Genomic DNA, 18,131 nt, shown 5'->3' with positions numbered 1-18,131 from the left:
CGCCTCCCTTTCAGTTTGGCTGCCAGATGCACCATCCCGCTTATAAAAAAGTTTTTTTAGAATTAATTTTCTAGAAAACACTACTCACGGGGTGTATTTCGCTACCTGCACGTGCTCCCTGATCTACGTGGGGCTGACATCACGTGAGCTCCACGTTAGGGTAAGGGAGCACGTGAGAGACATTTCCGCAGCCAAATCGGAAGATGATATCATCTTGCTTAAAACACTGCCCAGGCATTTTAAAACTCACCACTCCTGTGACCCCTCAAAATTGAAAATAAGAGGTATAGATACCATAGAAGGCGGCATCAGGGGTGGCGACTTGAAAAAACGTCTGGCGCAGTGTGAAACCAAGTGGATCGTGACTCTGGACACCTTGGCTCCCAGGGGTCTAAATGAGGCAGTAAGTTATGCTTCATTCCTGTAGATCTCTACGGTTGTACCCTATTCCTTGTCCTTCCAATTTCGGTTTTATTTATTTTTCCTGTTTTTGAGTAACATGGTAGATTACCAGCCTTTGTTGTCTTAATAAAGGATATGTCCGTACTGGCAATTTTGTCATGGAATGTTGACGGCATATGCTGGGATTTGTCCTCATCTGGATTAGTTGTGTCATTTTCTTTCCCCCCCTTTTTTATTCCCCTCCTTCCCATCATCATTTTATATATTTTTATTTTTTTAAATTTCCTCCAATCATGCCGGTAGTGTGACATGCAAGTAAATATATATATATATATATATATATATATATATATATATATATATATATATTTAAATAATTTTTTTTTTTTTTGCTTGTAGATAATAAAGCACAATGATGAGAGACCAATAGTGAATAGAGAAGCCATGAACATCACATTACATGAAGATTTTTATGTATACTTATGTATATTTATGCCTTTGTCTATTTTTATCTTAATGTGCTATCCATAATGTTAAAAATGTTATTGTCTTCCTATTGGTTTTTGCATTGTGCAGCCCCAAAGAAAGAAGAAGGGGAGGAGAGGGAAAAAAAAAATAAAAATACATGTTTATTTAAATTATCCCGCCCTTCTTGAACATCTGATCGGCTCCTGGCTCTATTTTGCTTGAAGGCTGAGGCTTTCTGCGGGTATGCGCACGCGCGGGGGTTATGGTGACGCATCCCACCCCCCGCATGGGCGTGGTCATGACGCGACAGCCGAGGTCTCGCAAGATGTGAGTAGGGAGCTGATGTGGGCGGGATGATTGTGTCCCTGTACACCTGTGGACACTGCACATAAAACCGGCAGTCTTGAAGGTTAGACTACCTCTCTATCCCCCTGATGAAGATTGGTGACCCCAATAATTGAAACGTACATAGGGCGTTTCTGAGGTATTTTTTCCTGGTTGGTGATGTGTGCATGGGAATTACGGACTGGTTCATGCATTTTTATTAACAATGTAAAAAAGCTATTGTTCTATGTTATCAGCCCTAGCATGGGTTTTTATGCTGTATCCTAGATTGTGTGCTGCAACCTATGTAAGTGTACACTATGTCTATAAAAATTGTACTAATATGCAATGGTGGCACTCTGCAAGGATCATCATTAACCCTATACCATGTCATCTGCCGTCCAGTGAATTTGTAACATCTTTTAATTATTGATGATTTTATGGATTCTCATCACTTGTTTTCCAATAAATGTATTTGATTTTTTGCACCTTAAAAACTCGTTTTGTTTCTCCTTCAACTATTGTTCCTGAGTTGTGCAATGTGGGGTATATGGCCACCAACCTAAACCCACATTTTTTTGTTGTATGGTGTTATGGAGTATCCTTTTTAGAAGGTGATACTTTTAGTTTAATAGTGAAAAATCTGGTGATAGGTTTCCTTTAACACATCCAATTGTCGAACTTATTATTTCAAGATCAAGTAATTAAAATTTACTTTGTTTAGTGGAACAATACCTTTAATCATGCAAAATATTTCTGAGGTCAGTCCTTCTTGTGTTCCATTATAGAAAGAAAACATGTTTAATATCAAAACATATATCTTTAATTTTAGGAGCACAATGATTAATACAAGCATTGTATCAAAATAAAGAATCCACATATTCCTCCAAGAACACCATCATGAAGGTATGGAAAGAAAAAAAAACAATTCTCCACTTGATCCTTGAAAAGGTTTAACAATCAAGATAAATAAAATTGTGGTAACTTGTTCTGCTTCACAATCCATTTATACTTCTGGGCCTTCTCCTCCAGGTACAAGCTAAAGAGGAAATACAGAAGTTAGTAATACAACCATGTACAATATAAACAGCTGCAAGAATGTATATACTGTGTGGAAAGTAAAAACTGCTGTACAGATCATCAAGTGAAAAAGCATTTTCTGTAGCATTTGTTCATTATTTTCATATAATCCGAAAGATATGGTACATAAGACGCACTTTTCCTCCCAAAAATTTGGGAGGAAAATGAGGGGTGCGTCTTAAAATCCGAATATAGCTTTACCTGGGGGGCCTGTCTGTGCGGCGATTGGGTGCGTTCGGGTGGCCGGGTGCCTGTGGCTGCGTGCGTGCGGCAGCCGGGTGCCTGTGCGTGCGTGCGGGCGGCAGCCGGGTGCCTGTGCGTGCGGGCGTGCGGGCGGCAGCCGGGTGCCTGTGCGTGCGTGCGGGCGTGCGGGCGGCAGCCGGGTGCCTGTGCGTGCGTGCGGCAGCCGGGTGCCTGTGCGTGCGTGCGTGCGGGCGGCAGCCGGGTGCCTGTGCGTGCGTGCGTGCGGGCGGCAGCCGGGTGCCTGTGCGTGCGTGCGGGCGGCAGCCGGGTGCCTGTGCGTGCGTGCGGGCGGCAGCCGGGTGCCTGTGCGTGCGTGCGGGCGGCAGCCGGGTGCCTGTGCGTGCGTGCGGGCGGCAGCCGGGTGCCTGTGCGTGCGTGCGGGCGGCAGCCGGGTGCCTGTGCGTGCGGGCGGCAGCCGGGTGCCTGTGCGTGCGTGCGGGCGGCAGCCGGGTGCCTGTGCGTGCGTGCGGGCGGCAGCCGGGTGCCTGTGCGTGCGTGCGGGCGGGCGGCAGCCGGGTGCCTGTGCGTGCGTGCGGGCGGGCGGCAGCCGGGTGCCTGTGCGTGCGGGCGGGCGGCAGCCGGGTGCCTGTGCGTGCGTGCGGGCGGGCGGCAGCCGGGTGCCTGTGCGTGCGGCAGCCGGGTGCCTGTGCGTGCGTGCGTGCGGGCGGCAGCCGGGTGCCTGTGCGTGCGTGCGTGCGGGCGGCAGCCGGGTGCCTGTGCGTGCGTGCGGCAGCCGGGTGCCTGTGCGTGCGTGCGTGCGGGCGGCAGCCGGGTGCCTGTGCGTGCGTGCGTGCGGGCGGCAGCCGGGCGCCTGTGCGTGCGTGCGGCAGCCGGGCGCCTGTGCGTGCGGGCGGCAGCCGGGCGCCTGTGCGTGCGGGCGGCAGCCGGGCGCCTGTGCGTGCGGGCGGCAGCCGGGCGCCTGTGCGTGCGGGCGGCAGCCGGGCGCCTGTGCGTGCGGGCGGCAGCCGGGCGCCTGTGCGTGCGGGCGGCAGCCGGGCGCCTGTGCGTGCGTGCGGGCGGCAGCCGGGCGCCTGTGCGTGCGGGCGGCAGCCGGGCGCCTGTGCGGGCGGGCGGCAGCCGGGCGCCTGTGCGGGCGGGCGGCAGCCGGGCGCCTGTGCGGGCGGGCGGCAGCCGGGCGCCTGTGCGTGCGGGCGGCAGCCGGGCGCCTGTGCGTGCGGGCGGCAGCCGGGCGCCTGTGCGTGCGGGCGGCAGCCGGGCGCCTGTGCGTGCGGGCGGCAGCCGGGTGCCTGTGCGTGCGGGCGGCAGCCGGGTGCCTGTTCGTGCCTCTCTGTGCGGGTGGCCTACTGGCTGCCACTCTGTGCGTGCGGGCGGCTGTGCGGCATGTTTCGCAGTGTGTCCGCGGTCCCAGTTTCAAATGATGGCGCCAGGAGTCAGCGCGTGCACAGATGGAGCTGCTGGATGAGAGCTCCATCTGCGCATGTGCCGCTCCGGGAGTCAGCAATGGGCAGATTGAGCCCTTGGATAAGGGCAACACCCCATACTTGTGCCGATCCTGAGGCCTCACACCACCTTAAACTTGGACTTCTAGCAAGGGGTAATACATCTTGGTGATGACTTTCTGTATTATTCTGGATAGTCTGTGGCTTACCTGGTTTAACTATTGAACTGGGTGTATTGATTTCCTCATTATAAGGTTATCTTCATCCCCTTCTTTTGCTAGTATTTTGTACTTATTATATTGTATTTATTGAAGGTGGTGACAGATTGGGTGCGATTCTCTAGAGTACTATATGGCATAGGGTTTGCAGTGACAATTTGCACACAGGTCCTGCATTTATGGTTGTGAATATTATTGATTTGTACATCTAGTGGAGTTTCATTCAGGATCTTGGTGCTGGGTTCCTAACATGGAACTATGTACTGGGGTGTTCGTTGACTGTTTTTAGATGTTTTTATTTGTTATTTTTCACTGTTCTGTGTGATATGTTTGTATGTATAAAATTTGTGCCAATAAAATATATTTTTGATGATCTGAACAAAATCTTATTGGTTGATCCCTATATACAGCAATTATGGTCTATTGTTGTTGGTAGTGATCTCAATAGGAGAAAGGTGCCCCCTTATTTTCTATGATAGCCCTTGGATAAGAGCTCCATCTGCACATCCACCGCTCCAGGCGTCATCATTTGAACCGGGACCGCGGACACTGGGACACTCGCCACACCGACCTGCTGCACCACCAGCGTCGGACTGGCTACCGGAGGAATCTCCAGTAATGTCAGGCCTGGATTCAGTTACCTGCACTGCACTCCGGAGCTCTCACCTGAGCTCCAGACTGCAGCCTAGACTGAGCCGTGAGCGCCGAGTGATTGATTCCCCGGCGATTGCGGTTCAGTTCATGACAGTTGCAGACAGGCCGGGGTGATCGCAGGTGCTCTTACCTAAACTCCTGATTGCACCCCGGCCTGTTCTCAGCTGTCATGAACTGAAGCGCAATCGCCGGGGAATCAATCACTCGGCGCTCGCGGCTCAGTCCTGCAAACTCTGAGATCAGAACAGGCTTCAGGTGAGAGTTCTGGAGTGCAATGCAGGTAACTGAATCCAGGCCTGGCATTACTGGAGATTCCTCCAGTAGCCAGTCCGACGCTGTCAGCACCACTCACCCGCTGCCACTACTGATCTGCCGCTGCCACTACTGACCTGCCGCGCCTGCTGCCACCGCGCCTGCCAGAACAACATCTGCCTCCTGTGACCCCGCTTCACCACCACTGCTGCCCCCCCTCTGGTAAGACAACACCGGAGTATAATACGGACCCCATTTTTATTTTTTTTACCTTTTTTTAGCTCTAAATTTGGGGTGCGTATTATAATCAGGTGCGACTTATAAAGCGAAAAATACGGTAATTAAGTGCAGAGAAATTACATTTATTTTAATACGTTGGCAGAGTTTGTAATCAGGTCAAAACCTGCATATATTGCTGTTGGGAACTGTTCAATTATCTGACATTTGCTTTAACCCCTTCAGCCCCCAGCCTGTTTTCACCTTAAAGACCAGGCCATTTTTTGCAATTTTGACCAGTTTCACTTTATGAGGTTATAACTCCGGAACGCTTCAATGGATCTTGGCGATTCTAACATTGTTTTTTCGTGACATATTGTACTTCATGTCAGTGGTAAATTTAGGCCGATATGTTTTGCGTTTGTGAAAACTTTGGAAATTTGGCGAAAATTTCACAATTTTTAAAATTTTAAATTTTATGTCCATAAATCTGAGAGATATGTCATACAAAATAGTTACTAAATAACATTTCCCATATGTCTACTTTACAAAAGCGCAATTTTCGATACAAAATTTTCTTCCGTTAGGAAGTTAGAAGGGTTCAAAGTTCATCAGCAATTTTTCATTTTTCCAACTAAATTTACAAAAAAAAACTGTTTAGGTACCACATCACATTTGGAGTGATTTGAGAGGCCTAGGTGACAGAAAATAACCAAAAGTGACCACATTCTAAAATCTGCACCCCTCACACTGCTCAAAACTACATCCAAGAAGTTTATTAACCCTTTAGGAGCTTCTCAGCAACCAAAGCAATGTGGAAGGAAAAAATTTTTTTTATTTTCACGGCTGAACATTATAAACTTTTGTGAACCCTCCACCCTGTTCACTAAACATCTAGATAAATTCCATGAGGGGTCTAGTTTCCAAAATAGGGTCACTTGTGGGGGAGCTCCATTGTTTAGGCACCTCAGGGGGTCTCCAAATGCAACATCGCATCCGCTAATGATTCCAGACAATTTTGCTTTCAAAAATTCAAATGATGCTCCTTCCCTTCTGAGCTCTGCCATGCGCCCAAACAATTGATTTCCACCACATATGAGATATCGGTGTACTAAGGAGAAATTGCACAATTAATTTCATGGTGCATTTTTACCTGATACCCTTGTGAAAATGCTAAATTTTATGGCTAAAGTAACATTTTTGTGTAAAAAATATATATATTTTTTTACCACGAAATTGTTATTTCAACCAGGTAGCTTTTTTTTCCACAAGAATATCAGGAAAAAATGCACCATAAAATGTATTGTGCAATTTCTCCTGAGTACACAGATACCTCATATGTGGTGGAAAGTAATTGTTTGGGCACACGGCAGGGTTCAGAAGAGAAAGTGCGCCATTTCACAGCAAAATTGGTTGGAATTATTAGCGGACGCCATGTTGCGTTTGGAGACCCCCTGAGGTGCCTAAACAATGGAGCTCCCCCACGTGACCCCATTTTGGAAACTAGACCCCCCATGGCATAAATCTAGATGGGAAATGAGCACTTTGAACCCTCACGTGCTTCATACATTGAGCAATAAAAACAAAAAAGTACTTTTTTTTGCCACAAAAATTTTATTTTAGGCTCAATTTTTTAATTTTTACAGGGGTAACAGGATAAAATGGACCGCAAAATTTGTTGGGCAATTTGTCCTGAGTACGCCGATACCTCATATGTGGCAGAAAACCACTGTTTGGGTGCACGGCAGAGCTCCAAAGGGAAGGAGCATCATTTGACTTTTTAAATGGAAAATTAGCTGGAATCGCTAGCCGCACCATGTTGCGTTTGGAGATCCCCCTAATGTGCCGAAGCAGTGAAGCTCCCCCACAAGTGACCCCATTTTGGAAACTAGACCCCCCCCCCCCATACAAAAAAATTAGTTTAGCGTAGTAAAAAATACGGACGTCAGTAAAAGAAAAAAAAAAAAAATGAGCGCCTGCAACTAACACTAAGGCAAGTGCCACACGTGAGAGCGATGCACGAATCTCGCATCGCATCATCCGGAACAGCCGCACACACCTGTCTGGAAGAGAGCGACTGTGCCGGATGATGCGATGTGAGACTTGTGCATCGCTCTCACATGTGGCAGTAGGCTGACCCTTACAATAATCAGTAAAAAAAATACTGTAGTGACGATTACTACAGTATCATTTTACTGGCCCTAAACTAAGGTTTATTTGTATTTCTTTCTTAGTTTACAGAAAAAAAAAATCAGGACGCATACACGGATGTGCTGCAAAAAGGGGGGGGGGGAAACTAGGTGGGATGGAAAAAAGATGGAGGATGGGAGAGGGAGCGGCAGAGGATGGAAGAGGGCGCAACAGATGCAGGAGCGGCGGAGGATGGGGGGGATGGAAGGGGAGTGGGAGGTGAGATTGGGGATAGCTACCTTTACAGGATGGATCTAGGCAGCAGGATCGCAGCAGATGGAGGAGGCAGCAGATCCGAGAGGAGAAGAGGTGGGAGAGGGGGCAGCAGATCGGGGACGGGCGCAATGGCTGATACAAGGGGGCAGCAGAAGGAGCAGAGCAGCGGCGATGCAGGGGCGTCGCAGATGGAGGTGCAGGGGCGCCTTCCACGGGCAAAGAAGTTGAGGAGAGCGATCACCTACAGATCACCGGCCCGAGATATACGGTAATTGGAGAGATCGGTCACAAGGCCGATCTCTCCAATCAGAGCTGGGGGAGGGTGCAGCAAAAGTCACGCAGCTCCAGCCAATGATCAGTGCTATAGCTACATTGATCATAGTTGGATTTCAATGTTTCAGCCATTTTCAATGGCTAAAACATTACACTGGCTGTGATTGGCTGATGAACGCCGCTCAGCCAATCACAGCCTCCGTAGGTCCGGGGAGGAGACACCACGCCTCCTGAGGTCAGGTACAGGTCCTCTCCTTCCCGAATCTACAGTTTTTGAAAACCGTTCGCGGTCACTGAGGCTCCAGGGCCGTGATTTTGCCATGGTGGATATATCTGTCATGGGTCTTTAAGTACCAGAGCACCATGACTGATAACTCCTTCACGACCTTTGACGGATGTAAGGGTACCTTCACACTTTAACGATGCAGCAGCGATCCGACCAGCGATCTAACCTGGTCAGGATCGCTGCTGCATCGCTACATGGTCGCTGGTGAGCTGTCAAACAGGCAGATCTCACCAGCGACCAGTGACCAGCCCCCAGCCAGCAGTGATGTGCAAGCGACGCTGCGCTTGCACGGAGCCGGCGTCTGGAAGCTGCGGACACTGGTAACTAAGGTAAACATCGGGTATGGCGCTGGCTCCTTGCTCTCCTAGCTACAGTACACATCTGGTTAATTAACCCGATGTGTACAGCAGCTACATGTGCAGAGAGCCGGAGCCGGCAGCACAGGCAGCGTGAGAGCTGCGGAGGCTGGTAACTAAGGTAAATATCGGGTAACCACCTTGGTTACCCGATGTTTATCTTGGTTACAGCTTACCGCAGCTGCCAGACGCCGGCTCCTGCTCCCTGCTCGCTTCATTTGTCGCTCTCTCGCTGTCACACACAGCGATCTGTGTGTCACAGTGGGAGAGCGCCTTTGAAGAAAACGAACCAGGGCTGTGTGTAACGAGCAGCGATCTCGCAGCAGGGGCCAGATCGCTACTCAGTGTCACACACAGCGAGATCGCTAATGAGGTCACTGCTGCGTCACAAAAAGCGTGACTCAGCAGCGATCTCGGCAGCGAGCTCGCTGTGTGTGAAGCACCCCTAAAGGGAACCTGTCACTTTGGAAAATGCTATTTACCTGCAGATAGCGGGTTAATCTGTAGGTACACATCATTACATTGCTATCCAATTGCCTTACTGAGAGTGCGACTACCAGGAGAAAAACTTATTTCTTCCCAGGAGCTCCTTGGTTCAGTGGGGGCTGTGTAGGGAGTGATTAGTCATCACTCACTATAATAATAAATAATTACTATACTATACTAAGCATGCCCTGCACTGTGACAGCTCTCTCTGCATCTGTGCAAAGCAAGCTATCAATTAAAGTCTTGGGGTGTGCTATTTCCCTTGCCGATATTTAGGAGAGTATTTTACATCAGAATTTGTATGTCAAAACTGGGAACTAATACAAACATGGAAAGAGGTACAAGCTAATAAACAGTATAAAACTAAATGTTATTTATCACCATTGTTATATTGTTTCCATTTAACAGAATTTGATCCAGCTTTGTAATACGTCGTCCTTCAGGTGTGATCTCACTAAAATAGAAAAGAAATACGCAGATTAATAAATAACAAGTATTATTTCAAGTTGAATTCTACCCCATTTAGATAAATGCAAATTATATTTCTGTGGTAAAATTGTCTGCAAGAAGTCGGCTGTGTGTGAGTGCACACTAAATCGAATTATAATCCACAATGAAAACTGAACGTTGAGGGTACGTCCACACGGATCGGATAAGCTGGCCATTCTTCATAGCGGCAAAGTCTGCACCAAATGGAGTAGATTTTGCATTGGAAATACTGGGTTTACAAAAGCCTTAATCGTCTGCACTAAATGCTGTGGATGGCTATATACTGTATATGGTCCAGCAGGAGTGAGCTATAAACGGCATGTCTACATTTGGACACAAGAATGAGGGAAGTTAAAAGGGCTTGTCCACTACCTAAACATCACGTTAAGAGGAGAATGTCCAAGTAGTGAACAACCCCTTCATCTTGCCAAAGGCTTCTATCTACAGTAATATCCTGATAAACAATGGCCGGTGAAATAAAGACACTTGGTATACTTACAATTCTGTGACGTCTTCTAGGACCATATCTGAACAGTAGAATCAAGAAAACATGTCAAAAGAGGCAACAAGAAAAATATCCTGCTGGAATTTACGGTACTACTACTAATTAGTCACTAGACAGCGACTCAGCGCTGCTCTTCTTGCAGTAAAGGTTTGTGCCTCCATTTCATTTGCTAGGCTCCACTGCTGACAGTTCAGACAGATCAATGACCAATAAGTAGAACCCTGACCCATCGCCTATGTCACTAAAGGCCAGAGTTTAGTGCAGGTGTCTGAGCATTTAGGACTCCATTAACCCCATATTTGCTGTGCTTGTATAACAACAACACATTTGTGTTTCCTTACTTTGTAGCATTAGTTTTATTCCTGGTGGGGTAATTTATTTTTTTTGCTAAAGTAAAATGCCACAAAAAAAAAAAAAAACACCAAAACCGCAGATAATGCTGTACCTTGAAAAAAAAACTGTCATTGTGAAAAAAAAACCCAGAGAATATTAGTTGACTGTAGACATTAAATAGCACCACTAGTAGAACACTCTTATAAACTGAGATAAATGCAATCATGGGACGCCAATGTGTTGCCATGACAGCGAGGGGTCAGGTGATGACAGGAGCACAGCATTTCTCCTGATCACCGCCATCAACACCCACAGCCACCAGCGGCCACAGCTTTGAGTTACACCAATATCACAGCCTAGCGCTCACAGCAGTGAGTTACACCAATATCACAGCCTAGCACCCACAGCAGTGAGTTACCTCAATATCACAGCCTAGCGCCCACAACAGTGAGTTACCCCAATATAACAGCCTAGAGCCCACAGCAGTGAGTTACACCAATATCACAGCCTAGCGCCCACAGCAGTGAGTTACACCAATATCACAGCCTAGCGCTCACAGCAGTGAGTTACACCAATATCACAGCCTAGCACCCACAGCAGTGAGTTACACCAATATCACAGCCTAGCACCCACAGCAGTGAGTTACCTCAATATCACAGCCTAGCGCCCACAACAGTGAGTTACCCCAATATAACAGCCTAGAGCCCACAGCAGTGAGTTACACCAATATCACAGCCTAGCGCCCACAGCAGTGAGTTACACCAATATCACAGCCTAGCGCTCACAGCAGTGAGTTACACCAATATCACAGCCTAGCACCCACAGCAGTGAGTTACACCAATATCACAGCCTAGCACCCACAGCAGTGAGTTACCTCAATATCACAGCCTAGCGCCCACAACAGTGAGTTACCCCAATATAACAGCCTAGAGCCCACAGCAGTGAGTTACACCAATATCACAGCCTAGCGCCCACAGCAGTGAGTTACACCAATATAACAGCCTAGCGCTCACAGCAGTGAGTTACACCAATATAACAGCCTAGCGCGCACAGCAGTGAGTTACACCAATATCACAGCCAAGAGCCCACAGCAGTGTTAGGGTATGTCTGCACACTGCATTCTTGGTTTGAAAAAAAAAAAAAATGCACCCTCTAGCAGACTTTGATAACTGTAAACACTGCGTTTGACAAAAAAAACAAACATGCGTTTTAAATGCGTTTTTGACAGTGCGTTTTTTTAAAGGAGGAAAAAAAATATGATCGGATATTTGATAGCTAGAACAGATGGATAAATAGAAAATTAGATAGAAAGAATAGATAGAAAGAAATAACAGAATAGCTTGATAGAGGGATAGCTAGCCTGGCCAGCTGTTTTTTCTTAATTTTGTTGGAAAGGGTAAAAAAATGACGTGCCCCCCCCCCCCCATTTTTCATATCCAGCACAGGAACAGCAGTAGTTGTAGGCTGCAACTCTCAGCTGTCTGATGTACCTTGGCTAATTATCAAAAATAGAGGGTATCGCACGCTTTTTTTTTTTTTTTTTTTTTTAAATTATTTGATAAAAAAAAAACCCAAAAAAAGCCACATAACTGGGGACCGGTATCATTAGGGTGGAAAGGGTCATTGTGATTTGGCCCTTTCCAGCCTAACCATAGCAGCCCGCAAGCGCCCCAGAAGTGGCGCATCTATAAGATGCGCCAATTCTGGCACTGGGCCCGGCTCTTCCCATTACCCTGGTGCTGTGGCAATTGGGATAATAAGGAGTTAATAGCAGCCCACGGCTGCTGTCAAGTTCTAGATCAGTGATGGCAGGCGTCTATGAGACACCCCCAACCACTAATCTGTAAGAAAAAATAAACACAAACTCCCAAAAAATCCTTTATTTGAAGTAAAAGACAAAAAAGCACCTTCTTTCACCACTTTATGAACCCCCCCAAACACCCCTCCAGGTACGATGTAATCCACACGAGGTCCCACACTTCCAGCACTGCTACATCTGACGCTCACAGCGAGCACCATAGCACAAGACTGCCCTGTGAGCTCCATGCAGCAAGTGAAGTGAGCCGTGCTGTCACTCAGGTGATTTCCGGTCACAGGTGAGTCCTCCACCTGTGACCACAAATCAGACCGTGACTGAAATGAGCCACAGCTGGAGGACTCACCTGAGTGACGTCACCACTGATGGCAAAGTTCACTTCAGTCGCAGCCTGAACCTCACAGCGGTGAACCCGTCACATGACTGCCGCGACACACGCCGTATTGCAGGGCCCACACCTATGACGTCAGGAGTTCACCCGAGTTCATTCTGATCGCGCGGCTCTGTCTACACTCACAGCTGGCAGTCATGTTCTATGACGCTCGCTGTGACAGGTCAGAGATGTAGCATAGCTGAATCGCCATGGGACTTTTTGTGGATTACTTCGGACCTGAAGGGGTGTTTGGGGGTTAATAAAGTGGTGAAAGAGGGAGCTTTTTTGTCTTTTATTTCAAAGAAAGGATTTTTTGGCTGTTTGTGGTTATTTACTTTCACTTAAACATTAGTGATGTGGGGTGTCTCAGACGCCTGACATCACAACCTAGGACTTAGTGGCAGCTATGGGCAGCCATTAACCCCTTATTACGCTGTTTGCCACCGCACCAAGGCAACGTGCGCACATAGCCTTACACCAATATCACAGCCCTACGCCCACAGCAGTGAGTTCCACCAATATACTACCTAGCGCCCAGCATATATACATACATATATACGTACTAGAAGGTGGCCCGATTCTAACGCATCGGGTATTCTAGAATTTATTGTGTAGTTACTGTATGATTTTTGTTATATATATAGATGTTGTCTGTAGTTGCCAAGTGTTTGTGTAGGGCGCTGTAAATGTTCTGGGTGTTGTCTGGGTGTGTGAGAGCGGTGTTTGTGTGTTGCGTTGTTTGTAGAGCGCTGTGTGTCTGCAGCGTTTGTGTGTGGTGCTGTGTGTTGCGTTGTGTGTGGAGCGCTGTGTGTCTGCAGCATTGTGTGTGTGTGGTGCTGTATGTGTTGCACGGTTTGTGTGGGTGTATGTGTGTGTTTTGGGGGGAGGTATGTTTTGTGCAGTGTGTGTGTGTGTGTGTGTGTTGAAGGAGTAGTCCTGGAGGGAGAGGAGTATAATAGTAGGAATAGTCCTGGGGGGAGAGGAGGAGTAGTCCTGGGGGGAGAGGAGTATAATAGGGGGGAGTAGTCCTGGGGGGAGAGGAGGATAATAGGAGTAGTCCTGGGGGGAGAGGAGGATAATAGGAGGAGTAGTCCTTGGGGGAGAGGAGGATAATAGGAGGAGTAGTCCTGGGGGGGAGAGGAGGATAATAGGAGGAATAGTCCTGGGGGGAGAGGAGGAGTAGTCCTGGGGGGAGAGGAGTATAATAGGGGGGAGTAGTCCTGGGGAGAGAGGAGGATAATAATAGGAGGAGTAGTCCTGAGGGGAGAGGAGGATAATAGTAGTAGTCCTTGGGGGAGAGAAGGATAATAGGAGGAGTAGTCCTGGGGGGGGAGAGGAGGATAATAGGAGGAATAGTCCTGGGGGGAGAGGAGGAGTAGTCCTGGGGGGAGAGGAGTCTAATAGGGGGGAGTAGTCCTGGGGAGAGAGGAGGATAATAATAGGAGGAGTAGTCCTTGGGGGAGAGGAGGATAATAGGAGGAGTAGTCCTGGGGGGGAGAGGAGGATAATAGGAGGAATAGTCCTGGGGAGGAGAGGAGGATAATAATAGCAGGAGTAGTCCTGGGGAGGAGAGGAGGATAATAATAGCAGGAGTAGTCCTGGGGAGGAGAGGAGGATAATAATAGCAGGAGTAGTCCTGGGGAGGAGAGGAGGATAATAATAGCAGGAGTAGTCCTGGGGAGGAGAGGAGGATAATAATAGCAGGAGTAGTCCTGGGGAGGAGAGGAGGATAATAATAGCAGGAGTAGTCCTGGGGAGGAGAGGAGGATAATAATAGCAGGAGTAGTCCTGGGGAGGAGAGGAGGATAATAATAGCAGGAGTAGTCCTGGGGAGGAGAGGAGGATAATAATAGCAGGAGTAGTCCTGGGGAGGAGAGGAGGATAATAATAGCAGGAGTAGTCCTGGGGAGGAGAGGAGGATAATAATAGCAGGAGTAGTCCTGGGGAGGAGAGGAGGATAATAATAGCAGGAGTAGTCCTGGGGAGGAGAGGAGGATAATAATAGCAGGAGTAGTCCTGGGGAGGAGAGGAGGATAATAATAGCAGGAGTAGTCCTGGGGAGGAGAGGAGGATAATAATAGCAGGAGTAGTCCTGGGGAGGAGAGGAGGATAATAATAGCAGGAGTAGTCCTGGGGAGGAGAGGAGGATAATAATAGCAGGAGTAGTCCTGGGGAGGAGAGGAGGATAATAATAGCAGGAGTAGTCCTGGGGAGGAGAGGAGGATAATAATAGCAGGAGTAGTCCTGGGGAGGAGAGGAGGATAATAATAGCAGGAGTAGTCCTGGGGAGGAGAGGAGGATAATAATAGCAGGAGTAGTCCTGGGGAGGAGAGGAGGATAATAATAGCAGGAGTAGTCCTGGGGAGGAGAGGAGGATAATAATAGCAGGAGTAGTCCTGGGGAGGAGAGGAGGATAATAATAGCAGGAGTAGTCCTGGGGAGGAGAGGAGGATAATAATAGCAGGAGTAGTCCTGGGGAGGAGAGGAGGATAATAATAGCAGGAGTAGTCCTGGGGAGGAGAGGAGGATAATAATAGCAGGAGTAGTCCTGGGGAGGAGAGGAGGATAATAATAGCAGGAGTAGTCCTGGGGAGGAGAGGAGGATAATAATAGCAGGAGTAGTCCTGGGGAGAGAGGAGGATAATAATAGCAGGAGTAGTCCTGGGGAGAGAGGAGGATAATAATAGCAGGAGTAGTCCTGGGGAGAGAGGAGGATAATAATAGCAGGAGTAGTCCTGGGGAGAGAGGAGGATAATAATAGCAGGAGTAGTCCTGGGGAGAGAGGAGGATAATAATAGCAGGAGTAGTCCTGGGGAGAGAGGAGGATAATAATAGCAGGAGTAGTCCTGGGGAGAGAGGAGGATAATAATAGCAGGAGTAGTCCTGGGGAGAGAGGAGGATAATAATAGCAGGAGTAGTCCTGGGGAGAGAGGAGGATAATAATAGCAGGAGTAGTCCTGGGGAGAGAGGAGGATAATAATAGCAGGCGTAGTCCTGGGGAGAGAGGAGGATAATAATAGCAGGAGTAGTCCTGGGGAGAGAGGAGGATAATAATAGCAGGAGTAGTCCTGGGGAGAGAGGAGGATAATAATAGCAGGAGTAGTCCTGGGGAGAGAGGAGGATAATAATAGCAGGAGTAGTCCTGGGGAGAGAGGAGGATAATAATAGCAGGAGTAGTCCTGGGGAGAGAGGAGGATAATAGGAGGAGTAGTCCTGGGGAGAGAGGAGGATAATAGGAGGAGTAGTCCTGGGGGGAGAGGAGGATAATAGGAGGAGTAGTCCTGGGGGGAGAGGAGGATAATAGGAGGATAATAGGAGGAATAGTCCTGGGGGGGGGGGGGGATAGGAGGATAATAAGAGGAATAGTCCTGGGGGGGAGAGGGAGAGGAGGATAATAGGAGGAATAGTCCTGGGGGGAAGAGGAGGATAATAGGAGGAATAGTCCTGGGGGGGGAGAGGAGGATAATAGGAGGAATAGTCCTGGGGGGGGGAGAGGAGGATAATAGGAGGAATAGTCCTGGGGGGGAAGAGGAGGATAATAGGAGGAATAGTCCTGGGGGGGAGAGGGAGAGGAGGATAATAGGAGGAATAGTCCTGGGGGGGAAGAGGAGGATAATAGGAGGAATAGTCCTGGGGGGAAGAGGAGGATAATAGGAGGAATAGTCCTGGGGGGGGGAGAGGAGGATAATAGGAGGAATAGTCCTGGGGGGGGGGGAGAGGAGGATAATAGGAGGAATAGTCCTGGGGGGGGGGGAGAGGAGGATAATAGGAGGAATAGTCCTGGGGGGGGGGAGAGGAGGATAATAGGAGGAATAGTCCTGGGGGGGAAGAGGAGGATAATAGGAGGAATAGTCCTGGGGGGAAGAGGAGGATAATAGGAGGAATAGTCCTGGGGGGGGGAGAGGAGGATAATAGGAGGAATAGTCCTGGGGGGGGGGAGAGGAGGATAATAGGAGGAATAGTCCTGGGGGGGGGGGAGAGGAGGATAATAGGAGGAATAGTCCTGGGGGGGGGGAGAGGAGGATAATAGGAGGAATAGTCCTGGGGGGGGGGGGGAGAGGAGGATAATAGGAGGAATAGTCCTGGGGGGGAAGAGGAGGATAATAGGAGGAATAGTCCTGGGGGGGAGAGGGAGAGGAGGATAATAGGAGGAATAGTCCTGGGGGGGGGGAGAGGAGGATAATAGGAGGAATAGTCCTGGGGGGGGGGGGGGAGAGGAGGATAATAGGAGGAATAGTCCTGGGGGTGGGGGGAGAGGAGGATAATAGGAGGAATAGTCCTGGGGGTGGGGGGAGAGGAGGATAATAGGAGGAATAGTCCTGGGGGTGGGGAGTCTAAGAGACAGTGCTGGGTCACTTGTTGGTCTCCTGCTGTGCAGCACGCATCAGCGTGTGACAGCGGGAGACCAACGATCTGAATGGGCAGGGAGCCGGCATACGCTGGTAACCATGGTACACAATATTACCCGATGTGCACCATGGTTACCAGTGTACCCCGCCCCCCGCACGCACGGGAGCCCACACTAGCGTACGCCGGCAACCCCAGCAATGCGAGGGTATGTGTCGGCTGGGTTGCCGGCGTACGCTGGTGTGGGCTCCCGGGGGTACAGCACTCACCTGGGAGTCGGGGCTCAGTGTCGGTTCGGGGAATGCGTGCGGGGCCAGAGCGAGAGTGCAATGCGTGAGGGGGGCGGGGCGTGGCCGAGTTGCCAATGCGTGCAGGGGGCGGGGCGAGAGGCCAATCCGTGCGGGGGGGGGCGGAGGCGAGAGGCCAATCCGTGCGGGGGGGGGGCGGAGGCGAGAGGCCAATCCGTGCGGGGGGGGGGGGGGGGCGGAGGCGAGGCTAGCGGTTAATGAGACGCTTGTCACGGTAACGACAGAATTTTGGAGCAAGACAGACAAAATAAGGCAATTATATATATAGATATACATATATACAGCAATTTACAGGATACTGACAAAGTCATCAAACCCCAGCAGCGTGCCTACAATCTCCTTGTCACTCTTCATAACGATGTGTATACGGGATCCTATACACTTATCCACCAGCTCTGCGGAGACATAAAGAGAGCTTGCAAATCAGTGTAACCCAGACATAACACATGAGCCCAGACTCCCTAGCAGCTTAGCACAACGGGCTGAAAGCCTAGCATTACCATACCGAGCGGAAGCAGCTGTGACGGGTTGGTGGTGACATTAGCCGCCATTATCGCAGACGCGAGTCCTATGACCAGTCTCAGATGCTTTTCGTAATTGTCCGCCTCCAGGCAGCACCCGCAATCAACCACCGAGATTATGATACGCGCAGGCGCAGTCACGAACGCTCAGTATTGACTAAACAATCGCAGTCATGTTCACCATGTGACGTAATACAATGGGCGGAGTTTTCCGCGCACTTCAGTTCCCCATTTAGAAGCGGCGCGTGCAGCAGATTTTTTTTTGGCGGGCTTTTGTGAGGCGGACGCGCTCGAGCCCGCAGTACAATCTTATCAACCAGTATGAGGCGTCTCACCTCACTTCTCGTGCTCCTGAACCCGCACACCACAATAAGC

General features: G+C 49.3%; 1 protein-coding gene across 1 annotated transcript; it reads right to left on the bottom strand.

Annotated features, from left to right (window-relative positions):
• Nucleotides 1-1,994: 1,994 nt before the first annotated feature.
• Nucleotides 1,995-17,919, bottom strand: LOC142244382 (U6 snRNA-associated Sm-like protein LSm5). Its single transcript, XM_075316589.1, has 5 exons — nucleotides 17,741-17,919; nucleotides 17,535-17,630; nucleotides 10,053-10,080; nucleotides 9,446-9,518; nucleotides 1,995-2,233 (listed from the first exon to the last, which is right to left on the bottom strand). The coding sequence occupies exons 1-5, from the start codon at nucleotides 17,784-17,786 to the stop codon at nucleotides 2,201-2,203; spliced, it is 276 nt and encodes a 91-aa protein (XP_075172704.1). The 5' UTR covers nucleotides 17,787-17,919; the 3' UTR covers nucleotides 1,995-2,200.
• Between the last annotated feature and the right edge of the window lie 212 nt (nucleotides 17,920-18,131).

Source organism: Anomaloglossus baeobatrachus, chromosome 6 (assembly GCF_048569485.1).
Source record: "Anomaloglossus baeobatrachus isolate aAnoBae1 chromosome 6, aAnoBae1.hap1, whole genome shotgun sequence".
Classification (NCBI taxonomy): domain Eukaryota; kingdom Metazoa; phylum Chordata; class Amphibia; order Anura; family Aromobatidae; genus Anomaloglossus; species Anomaloglossus baeobatrachus.
The sequence above is the reverse complement of the archived record's forward strand: the minus strand, read 5'-3'. Positions and strand labels throughout refer to the sequence as shown.

Bases quoted from the DNA above. Each gene is read 5' to 3' on its own strand.
- LOC142244382 (XM_075316589.1), bottom strand. From the start codon at position 17,786: ATGGCGGCTAATGTCACCACCAACCCGTCACAGCTGCTTCCGCTCG. The intron at 17,631-17,740 runs GTATGGTAATGC...ATGTCTCCGCAG, and splicing joins GTCACAGCTGCTTCCGCTCG to AGCTGGTGGATAAGTGTATA. The intron at 9,519-10,052 runs GTAAGTATACCA...TTTCTATTTTAG, and splicing joins CTAGAAGACGTCACAGAATT to TGAGATCACACCTGAAGGAC.